Raw genomic sequence first — 14,191 nt, forward strand, 5'->3', positions numbered from 1 at the left:
TATGATGACTACTTTAAAAGGACACCTACCTCTTGGGTGTATGAGTATTGAATTGTTTATTAAAAAGCATTACTTCACTGCTTATTTTTGCCTCATATATTTACATAGTTGTTGTATTAACATATGTAGTAAAAAATTTTACTGTTTCTGTTTTCTGAAAAAATGTGTTTTTAACTTTTTTTTTAGCGCTCACCAGAATATACCAATTGCCGATATCTATGCAAACTTTGCTTAATTCACATTGAAAACATCCAGGGAGCTCATAAACATATAAAAGAGAAACGACATAAGAAAAACATTTTGGTAAGTCTTTTTAGAAAATATTTATTTATTGAATGATAAACCTGTATGAAATATTTTTATTAATGAAACTAAAAACCAAGTGTTTGTCCATTCTTATAGTAATAACTGATATGATAGTGTTGAAAGCTGTGATTTCCCTCCTTCTGTTAGATGGTCAGGAGGGGAACCTGCTCAGTGACCAGTTTGCTCATCCTAAAGTATGTTGTGATTCCTAAGCTTAAAAGTCAGGTATAGTCAGTCCAACCGGTTTTTATTGAGTTCTTATGTGTTAGCTCTATGGAGTGGTGAATAAGATAGTCATGGTTCTTGCCCTCAGAGTTTCTAAAGTATTGGTGAAAGCATACAATGAATAAGGATTTAAGTATGATGAGTTTCATTAAAGGGGGAATTGTAATACTAAGGAAGTATACAGAGGATATTTTACTTAATGTAGAGGAGGGATGATTTCTTTAAGAAAGTGACATTTAAATTGTTGAACCTTGAAGTAGAGGTTTAAAAGGCAGAAAGCTAAAGCATAGAAGGATGAGATGAGAGCATTTTACACAAAAAAGCAGCATGAATAAAGGTCTCTAAATTGTGAAAGGACATGACATATGAGGAACTGAAAGAGTCTAGTATGACTGGAGCAAGAGAGCTAGGGGAAAAGTGGTATAAGGTGAAGCTGGAGAAGTCTAGATCACGCAGGGCCTTTGGGAATTCATATGTGATAAGTTATTAGAATGTTTTCTTTTTGAAATTCATTAGTATGTTAGCTACTTAATTTTTTTCTTTTCAAAATTATAATAATAATTCTATATAACTTCTTACTTATCTCTAAGATATCCTCTCTGAGAAATACTCTTTTACTTGACCTTTCCAGCAAGTCTGTGTTACAGATATTTTCTTCATGTTCCTATAGTGACTTGATCAGAAAACCTTACACTTATGTATTATAAATATCTGTGCTTCTCTTCTCTTGCAGACTTCAGTATGTAAATGTTTTCAAGGACAGATTTAATTTCTTATTTATTTATTTTTCTTCATTCCTAAGTACAGTATCTGACGCATAGTTGGTGATCAGTACATTTCTATTGGAAGAAAAATTCATTCAAAATATTCAACAACTTGGAAGAGAAATCACTCAAATTTTATCAGCCTATTTTTATTCAATTAGCATTTCAGAAGAGTTGATAGAGACAAAGTGGTAGTTTAAGAGATAATAACTGAGAAATTTCAAGAAATGTTGGAAGATGCTGATCACTAGTTGCAGGAAGCTCAGGGAATTCCCAAAAAACTTAAAAAGAAAGTCATTACACATTATATACATTACAGAGAAATTTTAGAATATTAAAAAAAAACCAAACCAACCTTAAAATCAGCTATCCTGAACTTTTAGTGAAGTTGGAATAGTAAAGACTGGATTTACCTTCTTGAAATAAGCAATAAAACAAAACAAAAAGAGAAATATGACTAATAATTTTTTTCTTTAGGCAGTGAAGGACTGACAGTGAAAACAAATGAGCTCAATGATTACTTCAATTTAAGAGAGTTTTCAGATTGTACAAATGGGAGCAGAATGCAATGGACTCCCAGAGATGAGGAGATGAACTTGACTTCAGGGAGTACAGTGTGGCTAGAGTTTGTAGGACAGAAAAACAGAAAAGAAAGCTATACAGGCAGAAACTCAAAGATCTATGAACAGTTCCCTCAGAATATTTAGTGCAGTACTGATACTGATTGGTGCACGCCTGTGAGAAAGCTGCCTGAAGTCAGGGAAAGAACTATCTGAAGGGATTAGAATAGTGCTTGGTGCGCCTCCAAAACCGCAAATAGTATCTTCCAACTGTCCAGACTGGAAAACCTCATGAGACTTCCCTTGTGGTCCAGTAGTTAAGATTTAGCGCTTCCAATGCAGGGGACCTGGGTTCAGTCCCTGGTCAGGGATCTTGATCCAGTATGCCACAACTAAAGATCCTACATGCTGCAACAAAGATACCACATGCTGAAACAAAAATGAAAGATCCCGCGTGCCCAAACTAAGACTCAGCGCAAACAGTGAGTGCATTAAAATGAGCTAAACCCCAAACTCAAATAGCTAATCTGCAAATAAGAAAAACCTTGAAAGGAAGAGTTGTATTTTTACCCATATATGTAACAGCTTCACATGAAATCTACAATGATATTCAGACTGCTACTAGGATCTTCTCCAAAGTATAACTTTCTTGATAATATGAACAGAATCTTATTTAAAATAAAGCCTTCTTGGACTTCCCTGGTGGTATAGCAGATGAGACTCCACCTGCTACTGCAGAGGACGTGAGTTTGATCCCTGGTCTGGGAGGATTTCACATGCTGTGGATCAGCTAAGGCCATGAGCCACAACCACTGAACATGCGGGCTGCAGTTACTGAAGCTCACATGCCTGGAGCTCGTGTGCTACAACAAGAGAAGCCACCACAGTGAGAAGCCTACTCTTACACTGCAAGTAAGAGTAGCCACTGCTCTCTGCAGCTAGAGGAAGCCTGTGTGCAGCAATGAAGTCCCAGCACAGCCAAAAATAAATAATAAGAAAATAAAATTTTTAAAAAGGCCTAGTGTAGCTGGATAAATAAATAAATAAATATGTATTTTTTTGAATGGAAAAGCAAAAAGAAAAACCTCATACTTTGTGGGAAGTTGGGTAAAATAATCAGAAAGATCTTATTTCAGTAGTGGGGAATCTTTAACCCTAAGCTAAATCTGGTGCCAACTAAAAAATTCTGAAGGTAAGACACCAAAAAATAACCTATTTTCAATTATTTCATGTCATTATAGAAAAAAGCTTGAGAATATTTTTAGGAATACAAAATGTCCATCCTCCCCTGAAAGTTCACATTGTCTGCCATTCAGTCAAAAATTATCTGGAGTACAAGGCAGCAGGAAGATACAAATTGTGAAGAGAAGAAAGATCAGTCAATCAAAAGCAACCTTGAACTGACACCGTAGAATTGGTAAAGAAGGACATTAAGACAGTTAATATAACTACTCTTGATGTTCCTAAAAATAGAGACTTGGAAGATATAAAAATGATTCAAATTGAACTTACAGAAATGCAAACTATAATGTCTAAGATGAAAAATACAGTATGTAGGATGGCAGATGAGACATTGCAAAAGAAGAGGTTGGTGAACTTAAAGATATAGGAATGGAAGTAAATAATGAAACAGAAAAAAGAACTTGGAAAAAAGAGCATCATTGAGCTCTGGGATAATTGATATTTGTATCATTCCTTCATAAACTCTTCAGAACATTGAGGAGGAATGCTTCCCAACCCAGTCTATAAGGACCATATTACTCTAATACAGGAACCAGAAGAGGATATTACAGTGAAAGAAAACTTCAGATCAGTATTCCTCATTATAACTGCAAAAATTCTAAACATTATCTTAGAAAATTGAATCCAACAATATGTTTAAAGAAGGAAATACAAAATGACCAAATAGGAATTTATTCCAGGAGTGCATTTTTGGTTTAACATTAGAAAATGAATCACTGTAATTAATTAGCATTAATTAATTAACTATAATCATATTAACAAACAGAAAAAGAAAAACATGTGATCATCTTAGTAGATGCTGAAAAAGCATTTTAAAAACTCCTGATTAATAAAAATCTCAGCAGACTCGGAATAGAAGGGAACTTTCTTCACATCCTAAAGAACATCTGTGAAGAAGTTACAACTAACATTATACTTAATGGCGAAAACTGAATGTTTTCTTCTTAAGATAGGAAAAAGACAGGTATGAAAATGGTATAGCTGTGGAAAACTGTATTGTAGTTCCTCAAAAAGTTAAAAATGGAATTACTATATGATCCAGCAGTTATACTTTTGAGTATAAACTCAAAGGAATTGAAAGCAGGGTCTTTAAGTGATATTTGTACCACCATATTCATTATAGCATTATTCACAATAGCTAAAACATGGAAGCAACTCAGCTGTCAGCAGATGAATGGATAAACAAAATGTTATATATACATACATTGAAAAATACTGCCTTAAAAGGAAGGTAATTCTGATATGTCACAACATGGAAGAACCTTGAGTAAGTTAATGCTAACTGAAATAAGCCAATCATAAAAAGACAAATACTGTAATTATTCCACTTATATGAGATACTTAGAGTAGTCAGAATCATAAAGACAGAGAGTTGAATGGTGGTTGTCTGGGGAGATGGAGGAATGGAAAGGTTTCAGTTTTACAAGATAAAAACAATTCTGCTGATGTGTGATGGTGATGGTTGTACAACAAATGAATGTACTTAATTCCATTGAATTGTACTTGTAAAAATGGTTAAGATAGTACATTTTATGTTATGTGTATTTTATTACAGTAAAAAAAATTGGGGAAAAAGATAGATATGTTCACTCTTAACCACTTTTATTCAGCGTTTTATTCGAAGTTCTAGCCAGTGAATTCAGACAAGAGAAAGAAAGGAAAGCTATCTAAGTTGGAAAAGAAGAAGTACAACTATATTTGTAGGTAAATGTGATTATTTATATAGAATATTCAGTGACGTCAGGGAATTATTAGAGTTAATGAGTTTAGCAAGGTTGCAGAATACAAACTCAGCATGCAAAAGTCAGTTGTATTTTTATATACTAATAATGAATAGTACAAAAGTGAAATTCAAAAAACTACTATTACAATAGCATCAAAAATATGCAAAATTATGCACAGAAATTATAAAACATTCCTGAGAGAAATTAAAGAAGAGCTAAAGAAATGCAGAAATAAACCTTATGTGTTGGAAGAACTAATATTATTAAATTTCTTTCTAAACTGATCTGTACACTCAGCCCAATCCTGAACAAAATCCTGAATTGAAAGCCTAATTCTAAAATTCATCTGGAATATACACTGCTATATTTAAAATAGATAAGCAACAAGGACCTACTTTATAGCACAGGAAACTATATTCAGTATCTTATCAGTTCTGTTCAGTTGCTCAGTCGTGTCCAACACTTTGCGACCCCATGAATCGCAGCACGCCAGGCCTCCCTGTCCATTGCCAACTCCCGGAGTTCACTCAAACACAATATTTTATAATAACCTATAATGGAAAAGAATCTGAAAAAGAATGTATCTGTATGTATTTACGTATATATGTATGTATAGCTGAATCACTTTGTTGTAACCTGAAATGCTGCAAATCAACTATACTTCAATAAAGAAAACTAAAAAAGAAGGAAGAGAAAAGCTGAAATTCCATCTGGGAAAGCAAAGGCCCCAGAAAATTTAAAAGAACTTTGAAAAAAACAAAGTTGGAGGACTAACAACGCCTGCCTTACAGACTTAAACTACAGTAATAAGGCAGTGTGGTACTGGCATCAAATAGACAAATAGATCAGTGGAGCAGAATAGTGAGTATAGAAATGGCACACTTATATGAACAACTGATATATATATATATATATTTTTTTTTACAGAGATTCAAAGGTAATTCAGTGGAGAAATTATATTCTCTTAAACATATGAGTAGTTAAATATCCATGAATAAAGACCTTTGATCCATACCTTACTTATTGACCTAAATGTAAAACCTAAAAGTATAAAATTTCCAGGATAAGATATGGTAGAAAATCTTTATGACCTTGGATTGGGCAAAATTTCTTAGATATGATACTAAAGAGGAAAAAACTGATGAATGGACTTATTCAAAATTAAAAACTTCTGCTCTTTGAAAGATATCTTTAAAGAATGACAGACAATAGTAGCTGCAGATTGGGAAAAGATATTCACAAATCATATCAGGTAAATGAGTTCTATCTAGAAGAAATAAAAAACTTCTAAAACTCAGTAATAAGTACAGTAATCACTCCTTATTCATGGTTTTGCTTTCCATGGTTTCAGTTACCCTTGGTCAGCCATGTCTGAAAATATCAAATGGAAAATTCCACAAATAAAGAGTGTACAGTTTTAAACTGCATGCCATTCTGAATTCAGTTCAGTTCAGTAGCTCAGTCATGTCTGACTGTGAAACCATGGACTACAGGATGCCAGGCTTCCCTGTCCTTCAACTGTCTCCTGGAATTTGCTCAAACTCAAGTCCATTGAGTCTGTGATGCCATCCAACCATATCATCCTCTTTCGTCCCCTTCTTCTCCTGCCTTCAATCTTTCCCAGCATCGGGGTCTTTTCCAATGAGTCAGTTTTTTGCATCAGGTGGTGAAAGTATTGGAGCTTCAGCTTTAGCATTGGTCCTTCCAGTGAATATTCAGGGTTGATTTCCTTTAGGATGGACTGGTTTGATCTCCTTGGTGTCCAAGAGTCTTTTCCAGCACCACAGTTCAAAAGCATCAATTCTTTGGCACTCAGCTTTCTTCATGGTCCAAACTCTCACACTGGTACATAACTACTGGAAAAACCATAGCTTTGACTATATGGACCTTTGTTGGAAAAGTAGTCTCTGCTTTTTAATACTCTGTCTTAGGTTCATCATAGCTTTTCTTCCAAGGAGCAAGCATCTTTTAATTTCATGGCTGTAGTCGTTCGCAGTGATTTTGGATCCTAAGAAAATAAAGTCTGTCACTGTTTCCATTGTTTCCCCATCTGTTTGCCATGAAGTGATGGACTGGTTGCCATGATTATAGTTTTTTTAATGTTGAGTTTTAAGCCAGCTTTTTCACTGTCCTCTTTGACCTTCATCAAGAGGCTCTTTTAGTTCCTCTTCACTTTCTGTCATTAGGATGGTGTCATTTTCATACCTGCAGTTACTGATATTTCTCCCAGCAATCTTGATTCTACCTTGTGCTTCATCCAGCCTGGCATTTTGCATGATGCACTCTGTATATAAGTTAAATAGGCAGGGTGACAATATATAGCCTTGATGAACTCCTTTCCCAATTTTAAACCAGTCCGTTGTTCCATGTCTGGTTCTGACTGAATAGTGTGGTGAAATTTCTTGTTTGGCTTTGTCCTGCCCATGATGTGGGTATCTGCATAGTGTATGCTACCTGTCTGTTAGTTACTTGGTAGCCATCTTAGGTATCAGATTGGCTGTTGGTGGTATCACAGTGCTTGTGTTTGAGTAATTTTTACTTAATAATAGCCCCAACGTGCAAAAGTAGTGATGCAGGCAATTTGAGTAGTCTCTTAATGTGCCTAATTTATAAATAAAACTTTATCATAGGTATGTATGTGGAGGAAGAGAATAGTATTTACAGGGTTCAGTGCTTTCTGTGGTTTTAGGCTTCCACTGGAGGCCTTGGAGCATATCCTCCAAGGATGAGAGGGAACTACTGTAAACAAACAACCAAATAAAATATGGGCAAAAGATTTGAGCCAACATTTTATTAAAGAAGACATATAGGTGTCAAACACATGAAAAGATGCTCAACATTATTCTTTATCAGGGAAATCACTGCACTTATAAGAACAGCTAAAATTAGAAAGATTGACTCTGCCAAGTGTTGTCAAGGATGTGAATGAATGGCAAGTCTAAAACAGTGCTGGTGGAAATGTAAAATAGTATTGGGTTGGCTAAAAAGTTTGTTCGGGATTTTCCATAGCATAAGATGGTATAGAAAAACCTGAATGAACTTTTTGGCCCACCCAATAATCCACCTTTTATTTTAAAGGTTTATTTTTAAATTATTTTTTAATTGAGAGTTGGTTGACATACAACATGTTAGTTTCACATGTACAACATAATGATTCAACATATATATATTTTGTGAAATAATCACCACAATAAATTTAGTCAATACCAACTACCACACATAACCTTTTTTTTTCTTGAGGTGAGAACTTTACCTCAATTTTCACTTTAAGATTTATGCTTAGCAACTTTTCAATAGACAATACTGCATTATTAACTATAATTACCAAGAAGTATATATAAATCTTAAGGACTGATTGATTTTATAACTGAAAGCTTTTACCTTTTGGCTATGTTCACGCATTTCACTCACCCCCAACCACTAATCCCTGCCTCTGGCAATGACCAATATGTTCTCTGTATGAGTTCAGTTTTTGTTGCTGTTCTTTTTAGATTCCACATACAAGTGAAATCATACAGTATTTATCTTTCTTGGTCAGACTTCATTTAACAGTATGCCCTCAGGGTCCATCCATGTTGTTGCGTATGGCAAGATTTTCTTTTTTTTAATGGCTGAATAATGTTAAGTTGTATATATGGACCACATTTTCTTTATTCACTCATCCATCAGTGGACATGTAGGTTGTTTCCATGTTTTGGATATTATAAATAAAGCTGCAGTAAACATGGAAGTGCAGATTTCTTTTCCTGTTAGTGTTTTAATTTTTTTTGGATAAATACCCAGCAGTGGAATTACTAGGTCACATGGTAATACATCCATTTTTGAAAACACATTGGCAGTTTTTTAAAAGTTAAACATACAACTAATACATGAGTCAGCCATTCCATTCCTATGGGTTTACCCAAGATAAATGAAAGCATATGTCTCTACACTTACTTGTATATGAATACTCATTGCAGTTTTGTGTTTAATAATTAGCCAAAGAAGTGAACAAATACATGTGGTATATCCATATCTTGTTATGCTATTTGTTGTTAAAAGGAGTGAACTATTGACTATACAACAACATAGATGGATCTTAAGTATCATGAGTGTAAAAAGTCAGAGAAAAATGACTATATACTGTGCAATTCGATATATATATAAAATTCTAGAAAATGCAGTCTAATCATAGAAAGCAGATTGGTAGTTCCCAGAATATGGGTGTAGAAGAAGGATGGAGTGATTACAAAGGAATATGAGGAAATTTCTGACAGAGATTGATATGTTTATTATCTTGATTGTGGTGATGGTTTTATTATATATATATATACGTCAAAAATGAACCAAATTGTAAAGTTTAAATATGTGCAATTTATTTTATATAAATTATATCCACAGTAAAGTTGCTTTTTTAAAAGCAGCCGAAAAGATAAAGTCATTCACAAAGGTGCAGAGGATGGGAATGTTGGCTGACTTATCAATAACAGCAGTAGAAGCCAGAAGACAGTTGAATAGTATCTTCAGAGTTCTGGAGGAAGGAAAAATCTCCTGTCAACATATGTTTATTGATTTTTTTGGCCACACCACACGGCATGAGGAACTTCCCTGACCAAGGATTGAACCCATGCCCCCTGCGTTGGAAGCACAGAGTCTTAAGTACTAGATCACCAGGGAAGTCCTTTTTTTTTTTTAAACTTTATTTCTATACCCAGTGAAATTGCCTAACAGTAATGAGCACAGAATATATATATATATACACCCATGCATTTATTTTTATTTTATTCAAATATAGTTGATTTACAATGTTGTGTTAATTTCTGCTCTAAAGGATAATAATTCAGGTCAATATATATATACATTCTTTTTTTTTAAATCATTGGCCCATGGTCTTGTAAGCCAGTAACTTTTATTTATTTATTTTTGGCTGTGCTGGGTTTTCATTGCTGTGCATGCAGGCTTTCTCTAGTTGCAGCTAGCAGGGGCTACTCTTCGTTGTGCTGTGTAGGCTTCTCATTGTGGTGGTTTTCTTGTTGCAGAGCATGGGCTCTAGGCACATGGGCTTCAGTAGTTGTGGCACATGGACTCAGTAGTGGCATGGGCTTAGTTGCTCAGCAGCATGTAGAATCTTCCTGGTAGGGTTCGAACTTGTGTTCCCTGCATTGGCAGGTGGATTCTTAACCAGTAGACTACTAGAGAATCCCAGTATACATTATTTTTTTTTAAGTTTATTTATTTATTTGGCTGTGCCAGATCTTAGTTGAGGCACATGGGATCTTTGATCTTTGTTGTGGCTTGCGGCATCTTGGTTGCAACATGTGAGATCTAGTTCCCTGACCAGGGATTGAACCTGGCCCCCTGCACTGGAAGTACGAAGTCTTAGCCACTGGACCACCTGGAAAGTGCCCCATGTTCTTTCCAATATTCTTTTCCATTATGGTATATCCCAGGACATTGAATATAGTTCCCTGTGCTATAAGCAGGATCTTGTTGTTAATCCATGCTATATATGTAATAGTTTGAATATCTGTTAATCCCAAGCCTCTCAGTCCATCTCTCCCCACCACTTTTGGCAAACACAGATCTGTTTTCTATGTCTGTGATTCTGTTTCTGTTTCAAAAGTAAGTTCATTTGTGTCATATTTTGGATTCCACATACAAGTGAGGTTACATGATATTTGTCTTTCTCTGTCTGACTTACTTCACTTAGTATAATAATCCCTAGGTTCATCTGTGTTGCTGCAGATGGCATTATTTTATTCTTTTTTATGACTGAGTAGTATTCCCTTGTATATGTGTACCATGTCTTTATCCTGTTGATGGACATTTAGTTTGTTTCTGTGTCTTGGCCACTGTGACTGGTGCTACTATGTACATAGGAGAGCATGTATTTTTTCAAATTAGTGTTCCCTCCAGATATATTCCAGGTGTGGGGTTGCTGGTTCATATGGTTCTGTTTGTAGTTTTTTAAGGAAACTCCATACCGTTCTCCATATTGGTTGTACCAGTTTACATTCTCACCAACAATGTAGGAGGGTTCTCTTTTCTCCACAGTGTCTTTAGCATTTTCATTTGTACACTTTTTAACGATGGCCATTCTGACTGATGTGAGGTGGTACCTGGTAGGTTTGAGTCACATATTTCTAATAATTAGTGATGGTGAACATCTTTTCATATGCCTGTTGGCCATCTGTATGTCTTCTTTGGAGAAGGATTGATTTAAGTCTGCCTCTTTTTTGATGGACCTAACAAGAGTCAGAAGAGGTGGCAAGAGTACACAGAACTATACATAAAAGGTATAGTTCTTATAAGTTCTTAAGTTCTTAAGTTATAGTTTTTAAGTTATAGTTCTTAAATTCTTTTAAGGACTGGTGTGGTGTGGATGCTCACTTGGAGCCAGATATCCTGGAGTGTGAAGTCAAATGGGCCTTAGGAAGCATTACTACAAACGAAACTAGTGGAGGTGATGGAATTCCAGCTGAACTATTTCAGATCCTAAAAGATGATACTGTTACAGTGCTGCACTCAGTATGTCAGCAAATTTGGAAAACTCAGCAGTGGCCACAGTACTGGAAAAGGTCAGTTTTCATCCCAGTTCCAAATAGGGCAGTGCTAAAAAATGTTCAAACTACCAGACAGTTGTGCTCATTTCCTGTACTAGTAAGGTTATGCTCAAAATCCTTCAAGCTAGGCTTCTGCAGTACTTGAATTAAGAGTGTCTAGATGTACAAGTTGGATTTAGAAAAGGCAGAGGAACCAGAGATCAAATTGCCAACATTCATTGGATAATAGAGAAATAAGGGAATTCCAGAAAAAAAAAATGTGCTTCATTGTGCTAAATCCTATGACTCTGTGGATCACAACAAACTTTGGAAAATTCTTAAAGAGATGAGAATACCAGACCATCTTACCTGTCTCCTGATAAAGCTGTATGTGGGTCAAGAAGCAATAGTTAGAACCTTATATAGAACAAATGACTGGTTCAAAATTAGGAAAGGAGTATGACAAAGCTGTATATTGTTACCCTGTTTATTTAACTTATATGCAGAGTACATCATGCAAAATGCCGAGCTGGATGAGTTACAAGCTGGAATCAACATTTCCAGGAGAAATACCAACAGTCTCAGATATGCAGATGATACTCTGCATATCTCATGCCAGAAAATGAAGATGAACTGAAGAGCTTCTTGATGAGGGTGAAGGAGAGTGAAAAAGCTGGCTTAAAACTCAGCATTAAAAAAACTAAGATCATGACTTCCATTGCCATTACTTCAGGGCAAATAGAAGGGGAAAATGTGGAAGCAGTGACAGATATTCTCTTCTTGGGCTCCAAAATCACTGTGGATGGTGACTGCAGCCATGAAATTAGAAGATGCTTGCTTCTTGGAAGGAAAGCTATGACAATCCTAGACAGTATATTAAAAGCAAACAGATGACATTCCTGACAAAGGTCTGTATAGTCAAAGCTGTGGTCTTTCCAGTAGTCATGTACGGATGTGAGAGTTGTACCATAAGGAAGCCTGAGTGCCAAAGAATTGATGCTTTCAGACTGTGGTGCTGGGGAAGACTCTTGAATGTCCCTTGGACAACAAGGAATTCAAACCAGTCAATCCTAAGGGGAATCAGCCCTGAATGCTCATTGGATGGACTGATGCTGAAGTTCTAAGACTTTAGCCACCTGATGGGAAGAGCTAGCTAACTCATTGGAAAAGACCCTGATGCTGGGAAAGATTGAAGGCAGGAGAAGGGGATGACAGAGGATGAGATGGTTGGATGGCATCACCAACTGGATGGACATGAACTTGGGTGAACTCTGGGAGATGGTGAAGGACAGGGAAGCCTAGTGTGCTGCAGTCCATTGGTTCACAAAGAATCAGATGTGAGTTAGTGACTGAACAACAACAAAAATCCTGCTTTCCTAGTACCATGTTTTGATAAGACAGTTTTTTCCATATTGAATGTTCTTAATATTTTTATTAAAAATAATTTGACCTTATATATGAACATCTACTTCTGGGCCCTCATTTTATAGGCCTCTGTGTCTGTCTTTATGCCAGTGCAATACTCTTTTGGTTACTGTGACTTTGCACTAAGTTTTGAAATCAGGAAATTTGAGTCCTCTAAGTTTGTTGTTCTTTTTCAAGATTGTTTTGGCTGTTTGGGGTCTCTTGAGGGTCCATGTGAATTTTAGGATTTTTTTTTTCTTTTTCTACACAAAAGTTGTTGGGATTTTGATAGGGATTGAATTGGATATGTAGATTGCTTTGGATACTACTGACATCTTAACAATATTGAATCTGCCAGTCCAGAACGTGGAATGCTCAGTTGCTTAGTTGATTCTTTGTGATGCTATGGACTGTGTAGCCTGTCAGATTTCTCTTTCCAGGAGTTTCTCCCAGCATGGAATATCTTTCTTTTTTTTTTTATTATTCATGTCTTCTTTAGTTTCTTTAAGCACCATTTTGTCTTTTTCAGTGCATACCTCTTTCATCTTCTTGGTTAAATTCATTCTTAAGTCTTTTATTCTCTTTGATGCTGTTTTGGATGGAATTATTTTCTTCTGTTTCAAATTGTTTATTGTTAGTATATAGAAATGCACCTGATTTTAAAAATAATATTATTTATTTTTATTTTTGACTGAGCTCAGTCTTCGTTGCTGTGCAGAATTTTCTCTAGTTGTGGTGAGTGGGAGCTACTCTAGTTGTGAGCAGGTTTCTCATTGTGGTGGCCTCTTTTGTTGTGGTACACGACTCTAGGCGTGCAGGCTTCAGTAGTTGCAGCATATGGGCTCAGTAATTATGGCTCCCAGGCTCTAGAGCACAGACTCAGTAATTGTGGTGCATGGGTTTAGTTGCTCCATGGCATGTGGGATCTTCTCCGATTAGGGACTGAACCCATGTCTCCTGCATTGGCAGGCAGATTCTTTACTGCTCTGCCAACAGGGAAGCCCAGAAATGCACCTGAGTTTTGAGTGTTGGTTTATATCCTGCTGAATTTGTTCAGTAGTTCTGATGTCTGTTTTTAGACTTTTAAGGGTTTTCTATATACTAGATAATGTTTATTTGTGAATAGGGATAATTTTTTTTATTCTTTTTTAATGTGAATGCCTTTTATTTCTTTTTCTTGCCTAATTCCTTTGGCTAGAGGTGTTGAATAGAAGTGGTGAAATGGTCATTCTTTACTGGTTCCTAATCTCACAGGAAAAATTTCAGTTTTTCAGTATCAGATATGATGTTAGCTATAGGTTTTTCATACATGGTCTTATATAGCAGTAGTTTCATTTTGTTCCTAGTATTTTTGAGTGCTTTTACCACAGAGGTGGAGAAGGCAATGGCACCCCACTCCTCTTTCCAGTACTCTTGCCTGGAAAATTCCATGGATGGAAGAGCCT

At 35.8% G+C, this 14,191-nt stretch overlaps 1 protein-coding gene across 14 annotated transcripts in view; it reads left to right on the plus strand.

Moving 5' to 3' along the window:
• TUT4 (terminal uridylyl transferase 4) overlaps positions 1–14,191 on the plus strand; it is a 143,722-nt gene that overhangs the window by 60,500 nt on the left and 69,031 nt on the right. For 13 of the 14 annotated variants that reach the window (XM_059884619.1, XM_005204565.5, XM_005204560.4 and 10 more), the window contains exon 4: positions 187–303. In XM_059884619.1, the coding sequence (XP_059740602.1) occupies positions 187–303 (117 nt within the window). Of the gene's footprint in view, positions 1–186; positions 304–11,238; positions 11,379–14,191 lie in introns of those variants that run through there. The other variant, XM_059884620.1, reaches the window with a different exon arrangement.

Source organism: Bos taurus, chromosome 3 (genome assembly GCF_002263795.3).
Source record: "Bos taurus isolate L1 Dominette 01449 registration number 42190680 breed Hereford chromosome 3, ARS-UCD2.0, whole genome shotgun sequence".
NCBI lineage: Eukaryota > Metazoa > Chordata > Mammalia > Artiodactyla > Bovidae > Bos > Bos taurus.